Here is a 22,022-nt window from a genome sequence, read left to right on the forward strand (position 1 = left end):
GTATCTCTCCAATGTTAAAAGGTCTTTGCTAACTTTTGTTAATTGTCTGAAAACAGGAATCTGGCTTTTTCATCCTAATGAAAAAGACCAACTTGTATTACTCTGGTGATAAAGTGGGAGCTGCAGGCAAAGCATCTGGTCTTAAAATAGATCAGTAATAACTGATTTAAAATACATCATGAGTGACTCATGCCCTTCTACAGTTTAAATGGTTTTTTATCCTTGGTTTCATTCTTTGCTCTGTAACTTTGGGTAGGAGCTAAGTAGTTTAGGAGTTGTTTTTCTTATGGGACCTGCTTTGAAAATATTTTGGTTCCCCAGCTGGACCTAGCTAAATAACAGTGAGAGAGGTATACTCAATACCACCAATTAAGAAATGGAAGGAAGGGAGCATTTGATTTTCAGATTTGTTTCTAGAGGAGGTGGTTGAATATTATATGCACCAGTGTCTTTTAAACATATGGGGTGTTGTTTGTTTGTTTTTAACAACTTTATTGAAATGAAACTTATCTCATTACAGCCTTGCAAAAAATACTTTAATGTAAAAATGTTTTAATTGTTAATACATCAAGTACCTTATACCAATGTTTAATAAATATTGCCAGTGGTTAATTTATTCATTTATTTTGGTTGAAGACAACTGTGATTACAGCATTAATGTTTAGATTATTTTGTAGCAACAGCAGTTGCAGCACTCTGCACAGAAATTGCAGAAGATGTGAATAATTTCTTGTAGTTAAGTAGGTTTTGTCTTTCTCCATGGGGAACACACTAACAGGGCAGATTTCTTCAAAATTCCTGGCTTCTATTATTCTTTACGTGCAAAGGAAAATAAAACAGTGGGGTGTAGACTTAAAGCAATTCTGTTTGTTAAACAGTTTTGTACAGACAGATTTGGTTGTATTTGCTTGAAAAATATTTTAAATAGAACATGATTTCTGTAAATAGTGGAAGAAGCATGAGACAGACAAAATGTCTTTAATGAAAGCACTCAGCCTTTTTCGTGCTCTCAATCTACCTTTATTATGTTAATCAAATTCCATGTGGTTCCCAGCAGGGGTATGTGAAAATTATCTTTTCAAATAAATGAATACAGATTATTTACTGCATATCAAGAAACTACTTACAGGTCTTTGATCGTTGTCCTGGTGCAGATGTAGATCAGAGCAATTATTAACACTCTGACTTGTGCAGTGTCCTCTTATCCTCCTGGATGTCTGGGTGATGAGGTGGCAGGTAAATGTGCCAGCCCTTGCCCACTGGGGACTCAAGTGTGGAAACTGCCTGCTTTAGATTCCTAGGATGTGTTTAAGTCTGTTCAACCACAATGGTGCCAGTATAACCCAGTTTCTAGCAACTTCAGGGTAATCTGTCAGGTGCTCTTTTTGGGAATAACAAAGTGCACATCATTGGGGCTGGTGAGGGGAAATGGAAGAAGCATAATTTACTTGTACTTCTAGTTTATGTACTGATATTTTGGAGATAAATGGCTGAAGTACTAACGAGTTCTTTAAATCGTGCCTTCTCATTAGAAGTCCCAGTAAAGTAGTCGAAGGTAAATGCAATTAATCTGAGAAACAGTTTCTAGGAAAATTAGGAAGGTTGAAGTTTGGTACTCTTCTTTCTGTGCAATCTTATTTTCTGTTTTCTCTGTGTGTATGAAGACCATGAGAGTTAAATACTGCATTTTCTATCTAACTTAATTAATTGGTGCCTCACTAATAAATCCTATTAAAAGTTTAAAAAAATGTTGTGAGTTTTCTTTGGGAACAGTATACATCTATCCTATATTTTGCTTCAGGATAATGTTTTGAACATCATAAATCAGATCATGGATGAATGCATTCCACACGAACGGGCCAACCGAGACTTTTGTGTTAAGTTTCCTGAGGAAATCCGCCATGACAACCTTGCAGGACAGCTTTGGTTTGGAGCAGAGGTAAGTCTGTCATATTTCTGTTGCTTGGGGTTAATAGACACTTTTTTTTTGGTGGCATGAAGCCACCACAAGCCACATCTTGAGACTTTTCTGAAAATTTTAAATATAATTACAGAGCAAAGTAAATATCTGTGAGAACTTTCTGTGGGCGCTCAGTGGAAGGGAATTCTTTAAGGTTTAGGCTTTGGTTGAGCTAACAGCAATTTATTTTCATAATTGTGTGCTGTCATTATGACCACCTCTTAAAAACTATTCTTAGCATCTGATAAATACTCTAGATTTTTGGTTGTTTTTTTTTTTTTTTAATCCTGATGGGCCATCTTGTGTCTCATGTTTTGAAAATCTTAGAAACAAAAGTATATTAGGGAATTCTATCAGTATAAAAGTTAATCTCCAACAAATACAAGTGCATGCTCTCACTTGATTTTAATGGCTGTGTTATGCTGTAACTCATACTAAATGTATGTAACTTTGAGCTGTCATTTGTTGCACATCATTTGCTTGTTTCATGTGCATGCTAAAAATATAATGGTTCCTGTGCAAAACAATGAAGTCCACTTCTCTTAATTGGTTTTTCTCAAAGACTTGCTTCTACAGCAATCTGTAGGAACAAGACATTGTTTTAGTGAATAAGCTTTAATTATTTTAACTAAGGGAAGTCTGAAGTGTCAGAAAAAAGGAGGTGTTATGCAAGATATTTATTCATTAGTACTGATGTCTGTTGGCTAAAATGAAAAATAAATCATTGTGGCATTTTTAGTGATAAACCTAATGTCTTCAGTTCTGCTGGCCTGAGGGAGACTTAAGGCTTCATGGATTTTTGAGACTTAAAGGGGGCAGTAGTCTAGACATCTCACTACACTACAGCACATTATGGTGCTGTTTTCAGCTTTGCCTCTCCTGTATTTAAAGCAATCCTTGGGCTCCCGTTATTATCCATTCTTTTCTCTACCAGTTCCTCTTTTCTTTTTCAAGTGCACATTCTCCATGAAGAGTTCCTGTCTTGTTCAGTCCAGTGTGCCTCCTTATGTTCTGCTTCTGAAACTTGCTTTTCACAGTTGTTAATTGTAGGCTCCTCTGAGTCAGGGAAGTCTCAGGTAGAATTTACAAAATTAATTTGGTATGTCAGTGGTTTGCAACCCTGTCCTCAGCAAAAACCACAGCAGTTTTGCTTCTCATTATCATGTGTCAGTCACTGCCATCATCCAGGTGGCACCATCGTGTGTTTTTGACTGCTGTGTTGGCTGGGGTCATTTTTGTACAACCATCCATTACGAATCCCGGTGAATCCCATCACCTTTTCTTACTCTAAGGGACTAACAAACTGGGATTACAACAGTGAACACACAGGGAAAGTGCCAGCCAGTGTAGTGGCGTCTTGCATTGTGGAAGATGCTTGAGGGAATCACTGAGGCAGTATTTTTTAACAGAAAAAACACCTCTCCCTTTATTCACTGTGTTATATAAGCTAATGCCTTTGCTCTTCCCAAATCAAACTTTTACTGTCTCCAAATCTAACCATCAGGCTGGAGACACCTGTTGGTTTCAGCAAAAGTAACATATGCAGTGATGATGTAATGCTAACTCCTACTGCTGTAGGCACTGTCCTCCTGTAAATTCATGTAGCAAGAAGACTGTGTGGACTTTGAGAATACACTTGTGTCCTTGTCAGTGCAATCACTGAGTTATCAGACTGAGAGTACCTATCAACAGGTAGGACTTGCCTTATCCATACTTTCCCACAAATACTGCTTTGACTCCTCTGAGTGCCCTTAAAACACAAATCAATGCATCAGGCTGCTGAGAAGGGGCTGGGATTGCAGGTTCTCCTTACAGAGCTGTAGAAATACCTCCCATCCTCAGGAGCACAGGAGAGAGGGGAGGGATACAGCTGCAAGTGGAGATTAAAAAAAGTGAGGGGACTAGAACCACCTTATATATTTTCATTTAATAAAAATATTTCCATTAATACAGCAGTATGATTTATAGCGGTGCTCATTGTCTTCCAAATGTATCCATAAAGGAGTAAAGCCAACAGTTGTTTTTAACATCAGGATTTTTGAAAAGTTTTATTAATGTGTTACAGTAAAAATCTACTTTTAATGTCTTTGTCAGCTGGTCAGAAGGAGTCTGTGTATAATGCCTGGGGCAAGAAGTCTCTTAAATAGCTGCTTTCCAGACACTGAAAGGGAAGAATCACTCAGTGACCTGGTTTTTATATTCTTTCCTGTAAAATATAATCACTATTTCTGTGGGAAGCAGAATACTGGTGTAACTGGCTCTGTGCTCTGATAGCCGGTGTAACTAGTTTTGTTGTAAAAGACATCACAGTTGCAGACTTTCTGTTCTTTCTATTAGGAATACATTTATTTTACAAAATGGAGCAGTCTAACCTGAATCAGAACAGGCCATGGATCACAATTTTGCTGGATTCACATTCCTTTAATGCAGGCAATCCTTGTGTACATGGAGTATATATTCTGCCAGTGCTTATTGCCTAACTAGTGGAAGAATAGCTTTAAGTTCTTCTGTCAGCACTTCTTGCACTTGAACCTCCCCCCATTCTCACATTTCCTTGGCTGAGCTGCTCCCTAACCTTTTACATGAAAGCTTATGACTCTTGACATACCAGTCTTAAATCTTTCACTTGTTTAATAATTTGCAGCCAACTGGGGCTAATTACTGCCCTTGTTCAAAGTATTAAATAGCACATCTTGTGCTTTGTTTTTAAATACAAAAGTAACTTTGTAAAAACTAATATTTTTATCTCTTCATGTATCTCACAGTGTTTGGCTGCTGGTTCCATTATTATGAATCGTGAAATTGAGAGTATGGCTATGAGGCCGTTGGCCAAGGATCTGACCCGAAGCCTAGAGGAAGTCAGAAACATCATTCGTGACCAGGCCTTAAGGGATTTGAACCTCTACACAGAAAAAATGAAAGACTCACTCAAGCATTTTGATGTCCTTTTTGCTGAGTTTGAATTAAGGTAAAAGAGCTGAAGTAAGTGGGTTGTGAGCGTTGGCTTGACCACTGCAGCTGTTGTGTGGCTTGTTGGTTTTTGGAAGTTGGCTGTTTTGTTCTGGTTTTGCTTAATGGAAAAAGTATAATTTTTTTATCATGGTGTTTGAATTCTTTAGTAATTTGTTGTATTGTTAGATTTTTCCTTTCAGTGTAGCAATAATGAAAAGAAAACTAAATAGCTTTTTAGCAATCAACATTTGCTCTCTCCAGCTAAACTATAATCTTCAATTTGCATACTGGCATATGGCATTTGAGGGAGAATTTCCAAGACACAAAGGGAAACCATAAATCTCTTCTCTTAATGTTTTCTTTGTCATAGAAAAGGCAACAAATATGAGATGTTTAAAAAGAAAAGAATGATAGCAAATATTCTAGAGACTATGAGGTTTTGTTCTCTTGTGCTTAGAGATACAGGCAAGATGCACCCAGTGAATTTAACAAGGCAAATTGAATTCTGCTGAAGGAAGTGTTTTTACATAAGCAATAATTAAACACAGGAACTCATTGATTTGAAAACTTGAGACTGAAAAATGACTTGGAGGTTTATAGCAAAAATAAAAATAACTGCTTTTGGGGTGAGAAAAGTAACTGCTTTTTGCATCAAAGGTCACATTGACCAAGTCTTGTGTTGTCCTTCAGAGTTTAAGCCAGCTACCTGCCTGTGTGTTAGATGCTTGTGATGCTGGCCATGGACAAGATAATGAGCAAGATTATTTATGGACCTAATATAGTACAGTCATTCCTGACTTCAGTAGAACATGTTTCTTAGAACTGAGTAGTCTTTTAAATTTTCTTGGGAATAACCTGTCTTGTCTCCCATTACTCTTTTCCCTTCCTCAATACACATATTCCCTTGAATTATTTTATTCAGGTAAGCAATCTTTTTCTGGTTAGAAAGAACATTATTATTCTGTTACATTGAAAAACATTTTAATTGAAAACATTGCCTGAAAAAGTGCTTTTAAGTGTGGTTTTGAGTGCAGACACCGATGACAATCATTAACTGATTCTTGGCAGTGCCTGTGCAGTTTCTGGCCTGTCAGTACCAACTCTATGCATGTAGCATTTTTCTTTACAATTGTTTTGCAATCAGCTTCTTCCCTTTCTGTGTTAATTGTATTCCAGAAATGACCAATTAAGTAGTACAGTGACAGAAACCCACTTAACTTTTACCCGTGTTTCTTCCCTTGTTCAATTAGTGCTTCTGTAGGTAATTGCATGTAGAAATGAGGCCAAAACTGAAGTGTCATATATTGTCTTCTGTGGGTAACTGAAATGTCACTAATGTAATTTCAGGTAAAACCTTTCTAGATAAAATGTTTGCTTTAGTGAGTTTCTTAAGGAAATGCAGAGTAAACTACTCGGTCTTCAAGATGTGGCAATGAAGATCCTTCTAGGACCAACCTCCCTGTACCCCTCAGTATGGAGTTCTAATAGCTGAATGTGTGTAATTATATTGCTGAATTACTACTGAATTTACTACTGAATTCCACTGCCTCAGTCTGCAATGAGAAATTTGGCTGTATTTCTTATAGATTCTTACACTGTACAGTTTTCATAGTGAATGCTGTCAAAATAAATACAAAATAGTACGGGAAAGGTTAGGTTTCTAAGAAGATTTGTCCTAGGTTTGGGTTCATTTGTAATCTTTTTTGTTAAGGCATGTAAAACAGTGGTATGTTATCTTCTTTGTAGTTATGTGTCGGCCATGGTACCTGTGAAGTCTCCAAAAGAATACTATGTCCAGCAAGAGGTAATCGTACTGTTCTGTGAAACTGTGGAGAGGTAAGTTAAGGGCTAGATCTGAGCTTTTATAGAAATACTTTTATTGTTGTCTTGAAGAAAAACAAAACACCTGGTATTTTGCTTTTCTAGTAAGTATCCAAGTACAAAATTAAAAAGTATTAAGCATGTTTGCCAGGCACAAGCCTGTGCTTTTTTGTTTTCTAGATAAAAAAAAACACACGGAAGTTAATAATCCAACAATAACAATATTGTTCGTATGCCTAGTTATAGATATATATGTAAGCTAGAGCTGTTTAAGGCATCAAGACTTAATGATATTTCATGCAAGAATACATGGGGAGGTGATTCAAATAGTTGTTAACCTCTAGTAATTATCATAAAGAACTGGTAAAAGCTCTTTAAAGTCTTACAGGACTGGAGCTTGACTCTATATGTATGAAGAGATGATGAAAAAAATGGAATTCATAAGTTCTTTCAGAAGCATAAGGTGCAAAGAAAAGTGTGAATTTGAAATGTACTCTGTTGAACAACATTTTTTTTCCCTCTTGTGACAGATTAACTAGCCTAGCAGGTGGGCAGTAGAGGGGAACAGCAGGTGAAATACTCAGCGTTAGTGGGATTTTGAACAGTGCAGCACTGTTCTTAAGAGGAAACTAGTGAACCTTATTCTGAGTGGAATTATTAGACTTCAGTTGACTGTAAAACACCCTTGGAATAAGTGTGTTTTACTGTCACATGAGGAGAACTTGTGAAGCCGACCCTGGGTCTGGTGCGGTCAACCCTTTCATTAAGGAATGGAGGAGGACAGGGCACACTGCCACTATCTGTAGATGACACCAGGATCAGAGGTGTTTCAGGCACTTTGAAAGACAGGATTACAATTCAAAAAAGGTCGCAAGTAGGAGGAATTACCTTCCATCAGTCAGATTGCTGCTACATGTACACATATTCAGCTACTACATATACATGGCCAGCGGAGAGCCACAGAGATGATAAGAGGTCTGGAACATCTCTCCTGTGAGGAGCTGGGCCTGCTGAGTCTGGAGAAGGGAAGACTGAGAGGGGATCTCATCAATACCTATAAGTGTCTGAAAGTCAGGTATCGAGAGGACTCTTTTTGGTGATGCCCAGGGACAGGACAAGGAGCAATGACCATAAACTAAAACACAGGAAGTTCCACCTCAACATGAGGAAGAATTTCTTTACTTTTAAGGTGTCAGAGCACTGGAACAGGCTGCCCAGAGAGGTCATGGAGTCTCCCTCTCTGGAGACATTCCAAACCCACCTGGATGTGTTCCTGTGTAACCTGCTCTGGTCGAGCCTGCTTTGGCAAGGTGGTTGGACTGGATGACCCCCAGAGGTCCCTTCCAACCCTGACTATTCTGTGATTTTGTATTTGCCCAGTAAGAGGAATAAGATGGGTTTTCATTTGCAGTTTCAGATAATCTGGCAGTGGGCTGTAGGAAGGAACAGGGCATGGGAGTGGGCCACAGTCTGATGTGTCCATCTACTGTTGGTACCAAACAGGGCTGGCTCTGTGTTGCGTTCTGTCCACCACCAGCAGTATTGGCCAGGCGAGTGCTGACAAGGAATAAGAAAAAGTTATTTCCATTCTTTTGGGGACCAAAAGCAGGGCTAGTGTGTGGTTTTAAGTGTTACCTTAAGCACAGATATGGACATATCAGAGAGGAAATTCGAGGATGGTATGAAACTTGAGGAAATTGGGAAATTGTGAAGAAACCTGGAAAACGTAGCCACGTAAAAATTCTAATCAGATTGGGGTTTAGTCTAGAAGGGACTTAAGACGTTTGAGAAGCTATTTGAGGACAACAAAGCTTCCCCCAAATATTAAATCACAGAATCACAGAATATTCTGAGTTGGAAAGGACCTGCAAGGAGCATTGAATCCAGCTCCTCAGTGAACGGCCCGTACAGGGAGTGAACCCCTCGAGACTTCAGTAATAGTCACTGTGTAGAACTGTGTTGGGTTTGTGTTGTTTTTTTTTTTAATTTAGGGGGGATTGGCCTACATGATTTGAGCAATTTGTATTTGAAAATTAAACCAAATACATTCTCCTATTTCCCATTACTTCAGAAATGTTTCTCTTAGTTGAAAAACTCTCAGTAGTGGTTTTCAGCAACAAGCTGAAGCTTGACTTGACATAGTAAAAGAAAAAAAGGGAACGTGGCATAAAACTAAATTTGGGGTTGAATTACTGTAAAAGCATTAAGGGATTTTTTTTCTTACATTAATTTTTTCTTATGCTATTTTTTTAAAGTAAGACTAAAGCAGTCTATATATATAGAGTACATATAAGACTATATACATATGACTACATATACACATAGACATATGTATATATGTCTATATACATATAAGACTATATACATAGTTTAGATTGTACAAAAATAGTTCAGAAGGTAAATACTATCAGTTTGGTTTGGCTTATAACAATTTTTTCAATTTTTTTTCCTAGTGAAATGTATTCTTCAAGAGTTTGATCTCTTACTAAATCATTTTATTCTTCTGCTTAGAGCCTTAAGGCTTGGATACCTCACTCAAGATATGATAGATGACTATGAACCAGCTTTAATGTTTACAATTCCAAGATTAGCCATTGTATGGTAAGTAATTTTTTAACTATTCTCCATTCTGCCTCATTTAAAGGTTTATTGAAGATTTGAAAAAACACGTTCGGAATTTTGACATATTTTCTTTCACCTGAGTTTACTTGTACTTTCTTTAAAAAAAGTTAATGAGGAGGATTATGTTTTAAATTAGTACAAATGATTACCAGTTTCATGTAGAATATCAAGACCAAAAAAAATGTTAGATCTCTAAATATAGAAAGCAGGAACAATTGATCAGACATCCTCCAGCAAAATTTATAAATTAGGAACATCAGTCTTTGGAATGTCATGTTCTCAGAAATATTTTTTGAAAGCACATATTTTGTGTCACTCAAAAATAGTATGACTTCAGGATACAAGTCTTGAAAACCAAAAGTATTCAGTAAGATTTATGTATTTTTCTCAATGACTCTGGGTTCAAAAGAAGTTATCATGGCAAACTGCATTGGAACCACTGAGTTAGGTAGGCTTAATTCTCTTCAAGGAAAGTATTAACATGTGTAACTTTTGTGTAGATTTCTGTCCTGTTTTGACCACTTAAGACAACTAAATTGTAACAATGTTTTCGCTTCATGCAGTTTTTGCAATATTGAACAAATCAGACGCATTTTTCATAATAGTCTTTGTGACTTACTAAGACAACAGCTTCTCTAGAGTAAAGCCAGCATATTTTTAATATTTTACCATTGTGAATGTTTTAAAGTTAGCTAATATAAATAGTACAATTGAGGAGAATAAGAAACCTCAAATCCCGAGCATAATACTCTTCTCCTCAGGAAATCCCTGTGGCTTGTTTTTCCTGTTAAATAGGATATTGTCTGTAACTGTCATTCTAAAAATAATAACAGTAATAATCTGATTACTGAAAGACAACAGGAATGTGAGAACTCAATTTGAAGCTGCTGCAAGACACAGTGAAGAGGAACACATCATGACTAAATGGAAAACCAAGGGCTCTCTGGAAAATTGACCAAATCTATCCCAAATTACAAAGAAGGATAGAGAAGGAGAAGAGAAAAAGTTAACTGCTCCTAATTATCCAGTGATTTGAAAATAAATCAAATCAATCACTTCCATGTGAAGTTCCAGAGCAAAACTACACCATCCAGATGCAGTGTTGTCTGGAAGAAACTTCAACCTTTCATTTGGACTGTGAATGGAGAAACCTGTAAAGCCAAAATGGATGCAATACACGGTTGTCAGGTTGTGGCTCTGTGTCCTCATGAGAAGGAAGGATCCGGGCAAGGAGAAGTGCTGGATCCACTCAGTCTTTTCAGAAATACTTTTCAGGGTCATTTTTGTCTAAGGTTTCTTTTCAGACATCAGTTTATCATCCTCATGTTATACAGTGCATGTTGTCTGTTATCTCAACAGTTGTTGGTGCACTTTGAACCACATAGGAAGTATAAAGACACACTTTTTCACAATTTTTAGTTCTTTCCATGCTACAACTATATTCAGAACTCTTTCAAATCTTATATGTGTAGAGAAGCCATTTCATAACCTTTTTTATTTTGTAGTGCTCTAGCCCATTTCTATCTGTTTTAATTTCTTCTGAGAGTAAAGCTCTGTAAAGCAAACTATAACTGAAACCCAAAGGAACAGTGACTTTGCATCAGGTAGAAGTTAGATGAGAGCAGCCTCAAGCTTCCACTGAGCAAAGCAGTAATATTTGTTTAGGCAAAACCTAAGACATGAGTCAGCAATAACTGCATCACTTCATGGCAGCCTGCTTGTTGAAGCTTGAGAAGCATATTAAAAAAAAAAAAAGCATCCCTGGTAACAGGATGGATTGGTCTTAAGCCACCAAAAAAAAAGGTGACTTGCAAAAGAAGCAACTTTCCTCTCTCTCATCTCTTCTTCCCCTGCTCCTGCCCTCAAAATCCTAATTACCTTGGTTTTTTTTTTAATACTTAATTGGAGTTCATAGAACTGGTGACATCAGCTTTGCCTCTATGTCTTTGGTTGCCCAGGGTGCTTGCCAGGGAACAACTGAGGAGCAAAGAGACTTTGACAGTCTTGTCAGCCAAGGATCCCTTGTTACTCTGGGTGATTTGGATGCTGGATAGCTTGCTGAAGCAACATGTATTTTGAGTTTAGGAAAAGAAACATACATTTGAAATACCTTGAGTAACAGAGCACTGACTCCAAGGGAAGGAAGAGGAAAATGGCCTGGGAAAAAGAAAACCTATGTAATCTTGAGTGTGAGAATGTGTGATCCATTTGCCTTTGAGAAACATGCACTGTTTTTGCAGTGGGCAGAGGATTAAACAGTTTTAAGTAGAGTGGTTCCTGGTGTGGGCAGAATCCACTCTCTGACACAGTTTGGTACAATGCAGCAGATATGGTGAAGAAGGTGAATTTTGTTTAATCCCTGACACACAGACTGGTTTGGGCAGTAGTGATTTGGTCAGGAGGACCCATTGAGATATCTTACAGTGAAGTGCATGGAGGCTCTCAGGATTGTGAACTAACCTTTCCAGGGAAATTTCTACAAGTGCTGAGTTGATTTAGAAGGATGGTATTATCAAGAAGGGTTTTATGTGATTTAGAAAATCTGTTTTCTTTTTTTGTCATATGTCAATACCCGGTTATATTTACCTCAGAGACAGAAAAACAGGAGCTCAGGAGTCAGCTATCTTGCCTAGAAGTTTTTCAGACTGAAAAGGAAAAGCCATTTCAGTCTCTCAATTAGTGGACTTTCCCCAACTTCCTTGATAATAGGTTTCTTTTGGGTTTTTTAATCAGTCAGCTGCAGCAATGAAATAAATGTATGTTCTTTCATTGCTTTTTCTGCCATGTTTAAGGAGGGGTGGACAGAGGGGAAGGGAACTTTTCCCTGTAACCATCTAATTCTAACTGTGGGTGAATAAGACAAAAATACGATAACAAGATGTAACTTAAATATAGTTCTAATGTTTATGTACAATTGCTTTTCTGACTTTATTCAGTTGTTGCTCTGTGTAATGAAATTCTCATTTTTGTGTGTGTTCATGCATGTGTTTGAATTACAGTGGCCTTGTTGTCTACTCTGAGGGACCATTAAACTTGGACCATAAACCAGAAGATATGTCTGAACTCTTCAGACCTTTTCACACTTTGCTAAGAAAAATAAGGCAAGTAATAAAAGATAGTTGTAACTGCATCTCTTCTGAATTGAAAATCAGAGGCCTGAAAAAGAACTCATAAATGCTTAAAAAAGTGTATTTGTTTGCTAAGTTAACCATAAGCTGCATTTTCCTCTCATCAGCCTGATATACCCATGAAATAACTAAATGTAGTTTTTCATTTCACAGTAGTTTTCAGAACTTTTAATCTCTGTGATAGTTTCTTTTTTCCTGAGTATCATTTTATTGCATTTCAGATCTTCTTATGGTTGGATGATGCCTGAAATGGTAAAGTTAGAGTTTATATTTGGGAGATTCTGTTTCTAATTAGCATCAGTGTTACTGTTAGTTAGGCTTATTACATTTTCTCATTACGTTGTGATGCAATACTCAGATAGTTGTTAACCTAATAGAAACGACTACCAGTTTTTCATGTTGTGGATCTGTTTTTACAGGATGGATCACTTTATATATACCTCTTTCCACAGTACTTCAGTCTTGGTTACCATTGGAGATGTGGGCTCTGGCTCAAGTATAAAGAGTATTAAAATATTTTTTTCTTAGCTGAGGTCTTCAGAAATCTTTAGAAGATTTCTACTTTGGAGAAATTAAGCTGAATCTTTAAAGAATCTCTACATCCTGGTTTTTTATATCCACCCTTCGGGTGTAAAAAAAAGTTTTCTGAATCTGTAAACCCTATTATTTTCTTAGAATTCAAATTTATATACCAACTGCAAATTTTGTTCCTGGAAATCTGCAGAGATAATTTGACAGGGTTTGTGGTTTTTTGTGTCCAATTTTCACCTGTTTATTGCCTTCCCTGAATATCACAATGACAGTTTGATGTAAGAATACTTTTCACATAGTTTATCCAGATTAATCTCCTCCTGTCCATTAGAGATGAAGCATCTCCTGAGGGAGAATGTAAACTCTGTCAGGGGTGGTTCAGAGGGGACCTGTTTCTGAAGTTAGCTTTTATGGGTATATAGACCACATCCTCTTGTGTCCCTTGAAGATTTGCTAGTATTTCTGTCTAGAAGTCTTATTTTTAGGTACATTTGTGATATTCATATTGAAATTTGAGAATTAAAATAGACAAATCAACATGTTTGGTTTGTTGGGATTTTTTGAGTGATTATGATTTTATTAAACATTGAGTAAAAGCACAGCAACATGAATTGAGGAGCAAAACCTAAGTTATAAGGGAAAAAGACTTTATTCATACCAAAACTTAAAAAGTCCATGAAATTTACATTAAAATACCCTATTCCCAATATATGGCTATCACAGATATTTTCACCAGCATTCCACTGACTGACCAAAGCCAAAAGGATATGTAAAAGCTAATATACTTCTAATCTCTACTCTCTGCTTACTCCTTATATTTCACAACATGGAAAATGAAAATCAATGAAGTCAGTTTATTGCTCTGTCCATTTAATTTTCAGTTACTGTGAACTTAGTTCTGGGGTTGAAAAGAGATTAGTAAAATGCTTGTTTGTTCAATAACTGCAATTTTTAATGCAAACTTTAAAAAATGAAAAGGCTCTTTCATATTCAGTTTTGGAAAAAGTTCTGATATACTTTAAGACTTATATTTAATCTGTCAAGGGAACATTGAGAAATGTGATTTCAGTTGTCTAGGAAACAAAGTTTGCAAAGTGTTCTTAGTGAGATAGCATCTATCAGAGCAAAAATTCAAGCAAAAAGTAATGAGAAATTCCATCTCTGGCAGTCTCTGAATTGAAGGAACTCAAATATTGGCAAGAACTGGGCTCAAAAAAAAATAATATATATATATATATAACTATATTCCTTTAGTAATATTCTTGAATGAAAAATACACTGAGTGAAAATAACAATGAGATACAAATTAGTGTGGTGTTTATATAGGGTAACTGAATTACTTTTAAAAGTACCTGAGATGTCTAGATTTTTTTTTCTTATCACAGATTTTTTTAACTCATCAGACTACAATTCCTACTCTGTGAGAATGTTCACAGAAACACATAAAGGAAGATGGAACCGAGATACTTGATATCAATATTTGTGCTCCCCAGAAGAGGAGGAGTATTTTTTCCTGGAGTCTTTCTCCAGTCTCCATCACCAATAGTTAAGGCATGAAAATAGATTCAGTAGTCCTCTGTTAAAATAGTTGAATCTTGTACTGCAGTTGTGTGCCTGTTGTAAGAACAGAGAATATCTTATAGCAGAATATGATCACATCCCAGTGAATTTCTCTGTAAAGTTCTATAGCTTTTTAGCCAACTAAGTATTTTAACTCATGGAGTAACATCAAATACACAGCTGATTATTTTGTAGGATTACAGGTAATTAATTTTAAACTGTATTATCCTAAAATATCCGTAAGGCAAAGATAAGTACTGTATTTAATTATGTGGATCCACATAATTAAATCAGAAGTAGCAGAGAAGAATACCTATTAGCTAGGAAAATTTTTGTTTCCTATTGGTGGCTGACAACTTGGAAAACAATAGAGATTATTGAGACTCTCTGAGCAAAAGCTGTAAAGGTTCTTGCTTAGATTTTGGTAAGGTCGAGCAGCAAATTACAGCTTTGAATGTTTTAATTAATATCTAAGCCAGGTGCTTGTGTTGACTTCGATTTTGGATGTAAGACATTAGCGTTGGTGTTTTATACATGTAGCAATGCATAATTATATAGTAGTGTTATCTCTGTTCCTTTGAAATGGAGACATTTGAACCATTTCTGCCAAACTACTGCAACCTGCTTAGGAACTACTGGTATATGCTTAGATATTTAACTTAAATGCCTGTGACACTGAACATGCTTGTGATACAAGTATTATCTATACAATATATATACATGTAAGACTGCTGTACAGAGATTTTCAGAGAGAATTTTGCAGTACTCCTTAATTCTGCCCTATTTCAGAGCTCTTTGCTTGCCTGGTGCTTCTTTCTGGACCGTTACAAGTGATTGCAGGGCCCCTATGGATTTTGGTGGTGCAGAATCAAGCAGATTGCAGATCAAGTGGTGCAGAATCAGAGGATCATGCCATTTTAAGTACATGGAGGCCTTTCTGTCTCATTGACTAGAAATCCAGTGCAATATGCATGCTGTCAGTGTGTTAAACCATTGGGAGGGGGAAGTGTGAAATTTATATTCTTTTGAAGTGTGCGCAGTGACTGGGGGGAAACTGGTTAGGTTTTCCAAGGTGGATGTGCCCAAAACCTTTATTTGATTTAAAACTTTCTCAGTAAAGGAGTACCAGTGCTATTTGTTATAGATCAGTTTTGGTTTCTCAGTGTTGATTTATCTGACCAGATCTGCGGACTTTGGAGTGCAGGAGCAGGAGGGTGCATGTGGCATCATGTACCTGCATCATGCTCTTACAGTGGCAGCTCCATAAAGACAGCTGGTTGTGCTCTGCTCAGAGCATGAACTGAAGCACAGGCTGGCAATATCAACGATGCTGTTCTCTGAAAACAAGCCAATTTAAAATTCTAGTCAGAATAGGAGCAAAGTTAATGGAGGAGGCTTGAGGAATGCGCAAGATTAGGGGGTTTGTGGCCCTGTCCTCTATTTAGACAGTTTTGTCTTTAAATGGACATCTGGCCTCAGATCTTTGAAGAAGTAATTTCTGCACCCTGGATATTGGCAGTAGAGTAAAATATGTTGATTAGTTTTGCAACAGGCAAAGTAAATTTCTACTACTGCTTGTAACAAGCAGAGCACGTCTGAAGAACTTGCTTTGTTTTTCTGCCAGTAGCTGGAACCACTGAAAGAAAAATGCTCCTCGTGTTTTGAAAGCTAGATTGCCTTCCTGTGATACGATGCCAAAAAGAGTAAAAGCAGGTGAAACCTCAACATGCACTATTTTAAATTCAGTGTTTTCTAAAGCCTCTCTGAGAAGAAGCACACTGCTGCTGTCAGGGTGGATTGCAGAAGCTCTTTTTACTTGTGGCTTCTGAATAATGGAAGCAGAGGGAGAAGTTCTTTTTTTGCTTATGAGCACAATGAGTTAAAAGTGCTTCAGCAGAAAGGAAATGAACTGTTGAAATAGCTACAGTTTAGTTAAACTTACAATTTACTAATGATGCCTGATGTTTAGTATTTTAGTGAGATTTTATATCTCCTTCTGCATACTGGTTGACATTCTTTTTGTTCTCAATATCTACATAGGTATTTTAAAATATGGCATGTTTCTAATGCTGGCAGTGAATCCTGTATAAACAAATATATTGTGTATCTAAAAGGTAACTGTTAATCAAACATTTGTCACCTTTAAAACTGGCTGGTGAATCTAGGGAATTTTTAAGCAGAGAAGTGAAGATAATTGCCTGGACCTCTTTTAGAACAAGCTGTATTTGTTAACAGCAAAATTTCCAGTGTTTGAATTGGGAAAATGAGCGTATTTCCTTTGAATTTAAAGCAGGATTACTTCTCTACTGAAATTACAGGGCTGGTAGACTACCACATATAATTCAACTGGTTATGTTATTCTTTCAGGCAGTGTGGATCTGATTCGCCTAAAAAGGACTGTCAGCTGATTTCATTGATTATTATTATTATTTTTAATCAGTCTTTATATACTACCCTCAAAACTGCACACAATTAATCTTAAATTTTGAGGTGGTGGTATTGGCAGAAATAGAGTTCATCATTCAAGTCAGTGAATCCAGCCAGTATAAAGTAAACATGTGTTTCCAGGGCTTATTTTATAATGAATGTGTGAAACCTGTATTGAATAGGTCTGAGCAGCCTTTTGAAAGGAAGCAGAGCAGCTCTGGGCACCGGGGAATCCTGGGTGCTGCCATGTGGTGTTCTGGAGACTGAACAGAACCCCAAACTAGGTGCTGCAAGTCAGAAGATTCAATCTTAGATTTTCCCTGGGCCCATTTCATCATTCCCAGTTATGCTGATGAGCTTGGATGGAAAGCAAATTCCTTTGAATGTTGCTTGTATAGTCTGTGTTTGTAATAGTTGCTCATTCTTATCTCATGTGTTGAGAAGGGTGTGTGACTGTGGTGTGTGGAGGAGCGTAGCTGATGTTTAAGCAGTTGACTGTTGGTCAGTTCCTGATGCACACCTTCTGACCCATGCAAGCAAAGTTCTCTGAGGATTATCAAACACAAGGATGCCACCTTGGTTCAGAAATCCCTGAGCTACAGGCTGTTGGCAGCCGGTAGGATGCACTCACTCAGCAGACATCACTGTGTATCTGTCCTGTGCTTATGCTCTTCCTTAGGATCTGTGATCAGAGCCAGGCTTCTCTACGTGATGGACCTTGGCCTGACACAAACTATCTGATATTTTTAGCATCCTTGCATAGGTGAGGGACAAGCTTAACCCCTTCCCTGTTACATTTGTGTGCTTACTTGTTTGTTGCAGTTTTTTTTTTTAATTTAAAATCCCAACTGTTTTTAAAATCCCACATAACCTCATTTATGCTTAAAAAATCCTACACCACAATGTTTCTGTAAAAACTAACAAAGTGAAAATTCATAATACAAAGCCTCATGGCAACAATCATGTTATTCTATATTTTTATTCATTCTGTTGGTATAGTTATCTCAAAAATAAACAATAGTAATGCTGCCTTAAAACTTAAGCCATTCTCTATCAGTTTGTTTTTAAGATGATGTTAAAATACTTAATCTCTTACAGACTCCGATTACCGTTTAAATACAAGATCTGAGTAAGAAGATGGTATCATTACATACTGTTTAGACAAAAGAAAGGAATGTATAGGTATTTAAAATTATCTAGTGTGCCAGGTAGCAATACTGGTTTATAGCTCTGTTAGGTAAATGGTATTTTTTTAAGGGGAAGATATGATGGTGCAATTGTTCTTATAAGATATTTCTTCTGGAGGCTTAGAAATTTTTTTATAATACTCATCATAAAGCAAGATTTAAAAACTAAGTATGTTAATTGTGTGGAATGTATATAACCATAACTTTATTCTGACTTAAGCTTGCTTATCTCCACTGTTAGTTTTTTTTAAATTGTAGGTAGCTGATACACAAGTCAGATACTAGTGATGTATTTTTGAGCTGTTTGAAAAACTGATAGTACTTGCAAAAAAAATTTGGTCTGTGAGTTAACAAATTAAGAATGCAAACCATTGATTGGAAATCAAGATGTGAGATATGTTGAATGTTTCTTTCAGGTTTTCTAGTCCTCTTGTTTAGACTTAATTCTTCTAAAATGTGCATATTATTATTATTATTGTGGTGCCAGCTGTATGTCAACTGCTAGCAAATGATTCCTAAACACATGAGGAATAATAGACTCCTGCCCTCTGTTGAGCAGGTCTTGCTTTTCCCACCCATTCATTTATGCTAAAATACACTTACTGGTCTTTGAAAATGTTGACAGCAGTTCTTGACAGAGAATACATTTATATATGGCTTCTTATTGAGAGGGATAGCATAAGTGAAACTCAGGTCTAAAATTAAGTGCTGCTGTGTCTGTGGATTTGTTTTGAAGTTATAAAGCACTTAAAACACTTTGTTTTCAGGTGTTCATAGTCTTAAACTGCAATACTGAGGATTCTTGGTAACACTGGAGATGCTGCATGTCTCTTGAAAACACAGTTTGCTGAGTAGCTAAATGTTTGCTTCTAGACCTGCCTGATTTTTAACATCATGCAGAAGCTTAATTCCTTAATGACCGAGTGTTGTGGTTTAACCCCAGCTGACAACTCAGCCCCTCACAGCCACTCCTCCCCCCCCCCAGTGGGCTTGGGGAGAGAATCAGAAGAGTAAAAGTGAGAAAACTCATGGGTTGAGGTAAATACAGTTTAATAGGTAAAGCAAAAGCCACATACACAAGCAAAGCAGAACAAGGAATTAATTCACCACTTCCCATGGGCAGGCAGGTGCTCAGCCATCCCCAGGACAGCAGGGCTCCATCACACATAGTGGTGACTTGGGAAGACAAATGCCACCACTCCAAACATCCCCCAGTCCTCCTTCTTCCCTCAGCTTTATATAGTGAGCATGATGCCATGTGATCTGGGATATCCCTGAGTCAGTTGGGATCAGCTGTGTCCCCTCCCAATTCCTTGTGCACCTCAAACCTCCTCACTGGTGGGCGGTACAAGAAGCAGAAAGGTCTTGGCTCTGTGAGCCCTGCTCAGCAATAACAAAGCCATCCCTGGCTTATCAGACTGTTTTCATCACAAATCCAGAGCACAGCCCCATAGTAGCCACTGTGAAGAAAATTAACTCTATCCCAGCCAAACCTGAACACTGAGCTAAGTGTTCAAGGCAGGAAAGAGCCAACTTCTAATCCCTGTGAGGGATTAATTTCAGTGAGCGGGCTTCCAGATATCCGTGTTCTATATGTGATATTACTATTTTTAATTAATTCTTTTATCTGACAGTATAATGCTGTGAAACTCCTGCAGTACTCCTGTGCAGAATATTTTCCAGAATCTAGTTGAAGGATGGCAAATTGGTTTGCTAATTAAAGTCAAATTTGTGAATTAAAAAATTGAAATGACCAAATGTATCTAACTGTGGGTGACATTTTCACTCTAAGTAGATGGGGAGGGGGAAAGTTCCATTTTTGTGTGTGTTTTGGTTTATTTGGGGGCTTCACTGCAAGCATGTTTATCATTTGATACCCTACGTTTGCATGACTAATCTCAAATTCAGGCATCAGCAGTCACGTGTTCTGAATATGAATGCCAAATGCACTTTGAGTTACACAGTTGAAAGTACTCTGTGCCCTCAAGTTCTGGGTTTCTGCACTAACAGTAAAAGCTTTTTAAAAATCTGTAACATCAGTGCCAAGTGATGTGTGTATTTCTTCATTTTCAGGGATCTTCTTCAGACACTAACTGAGGATGAACTGCACACACTGGAACGTAACCTCTGCATCTCTCAAGATGTAGATTTTCCTGTCAGAGCAGATCCTGAAGTACCCTCTGTCATTACACCAGTCTTAACTGCGACTTTGCCTCCTAAGGAACTTTCAGCAAAAGCTGAGAACACAGAGGCTGAGCTGGCTTGTTCGATGCAGTATGATGAACAGGAGCTGGAACAGCTGAACAGGATGGTACACAGAGTCGGAGATGAAATGTCTTCTCTGCTTTCCCCTCCAAGCATCTGTCAGTCTCCAGCTCACAGACCTACCCTAAGAAATAGTTCTAGTACAGAAGCTTCACCGACACGGCACCATCTTGACAACTTAACCGATGAAGAGGACAGAGTGTTTTTTATGGATGACCTAGATGGAGCAGGAGAAGCTCTTGCTGGGTTGGATTCAGTAAGTGATACTTTTGCTTGGGTGAATAACCCTTGTCATGATTCAAAACAGAACCTGCAATATAGAGATGCTTTGCTGTATGAGAATGGCCATCAGACAGAGGAAACTTTGCTTTTAAAAGATGCTGAAAGTGACTTAAGCAATAATAACAATGTTGAAGATGGAAAGCAGATGTCTGACATTTCAGTTCCAAATTCGTGCAGCTGTCTGGAAGGTCCGGACTCACAGTTATACCTCAATGGCTGGGATGCGTATGGTGATGATGCAGAAACAGCAGAAGTGATTGCTCACAGGACAGGGGGAATGAAAATATCTGCTACTGTAATATTCAATCCTAAATCTCCCTCTAGCTCAGAATCCCCAGTAACAACTCCAGAAGCAGCTATTAGTTGTGTTCCTGGATCCGCTCATCCATTAGCAAATGAGGAGGTGGATGAATCCCATAAACTCAGTATAGCTACCACAAACTGTCTAATTAATTCCTGTGTGTGTTGTGGCAGCTGTGAAGACAGCAGGGAGGACGGTGTTGAAGGTTTAAAGACTAAACATTCTGCAGGAGGTGTTGTAAATGCTTCGTACACATTAGTGAAGTCTAAGGAACTGGACCATGTAGATAACTTGGACAGTTCAGTCCCTGCACAGGAAACATTAAAACCTGAAACTTCTGCTTTGTTAGCAGAAAGAGACTTTGGCAGTGAAGAGCAAAAACTGCCAATCTCCTCTAAGTGCCTGGCACATTCCTCAGGTTCACAGGTAGGAGCAGAAAGTGACTCACAAGGAGAAGCAGAAAGCATCTCAAATCAGCAGAAGTGGGAGAAGAGAAAACAGCTATGTGAGAAAAAAACGGACTACAATGAAGATGCTAGTAGTGAAAGGATGGCAAAGGAAGATGTAAAGTCAAGATCTAGTTCAAGGTAAGAGCAACTTGCTGTCTTGGTAGTAATTTGCATGTACATAAGTTCCTGTATCCTTGTACTGTAGTGATTGGTGTATTATTAATTTTGATTTTGAAGATAATAGTGTGTTGCAGAATTAAGGAATTTATCCATATAATTTTTTAATGCAGATAGCTTTTTACTGGACTTCAGCTGTTCTGCAAAACATTTGGAGGTCATCTGAATTTTAATCCTCTAATGTCTCTATATCATTGAAATCAATGTTACATTACCTGCTTAATGTATCCAAGAGGGCATTGCTGCTAAATGGTACCTGGATCATTATTTCCATTGTACTTTGCTGTTTTATAGGAAAAGTGTGTCTGGCAGATACTAAAAAGTTAACTTCTGCATCACTGAATGGGATTACATTGGAAT

At 37.5% G+C, this 22,022-nt stretch overlaps 1 protein-coding gene across 6 annotated transcripts in view; it reads left to right on the top strand.

The window, feature by feature from the left end:
• Positions 1-22,022, top strand: part of ZFYVE28 (zinc finger FYVE-type containing 28) — a 151,863-nt gene that overhangs the window by 86,383 nt on the left and 43,458 nt on the right. For 5 of the 6 annotated variants that reach the window (XM_064653400.1, XM_064653402.1, XM_064653404.1 and 2 more), the window contains exons 3-8: positions 1,802-1,939; positions 4,726-4,928; positions 6,659-6,748; positions 9,245-9,334; positions 12,355-12,456; positions 20,262-21,623. In XM_064653400.1, the coding sequence (XP_064509470.1) occupies positions 1,802-1,939; positions 4,726-4,928; positions 6,659-6,748; positions 9,245-9,334; positions 12,355-12,456; positions 20,262-21,623 (1,985 nt within the window). Of the gene's footprint in view, positions 1-1,801; positions 1,940-4,725; positions 4,929-6,658; positions 6,749-9,244; positions 9,335-12,354; positions 12,457-20,261; positions 21,624-22,022 lie in introns of those variants that run through there. The other variant, XM_064653405.1, reaches the window with a different exon arrangement.

The sequence above is a fragment of the Pseudopipra pipra genome, chromosome 4 (genome assembly GCF_036250125.1).
Source record: "Pseudopipra pipra isolate bDixPip1 chromosome 4, bDixPip1.hap1, whole genome shotgun sequence".
Classification (NCBI taxonomy): Eukaryota; Metazoa; Chordata; class Aves; order Passeriformes; family Pipridae; genus Pseudopipra; species Pseudopipra pipra.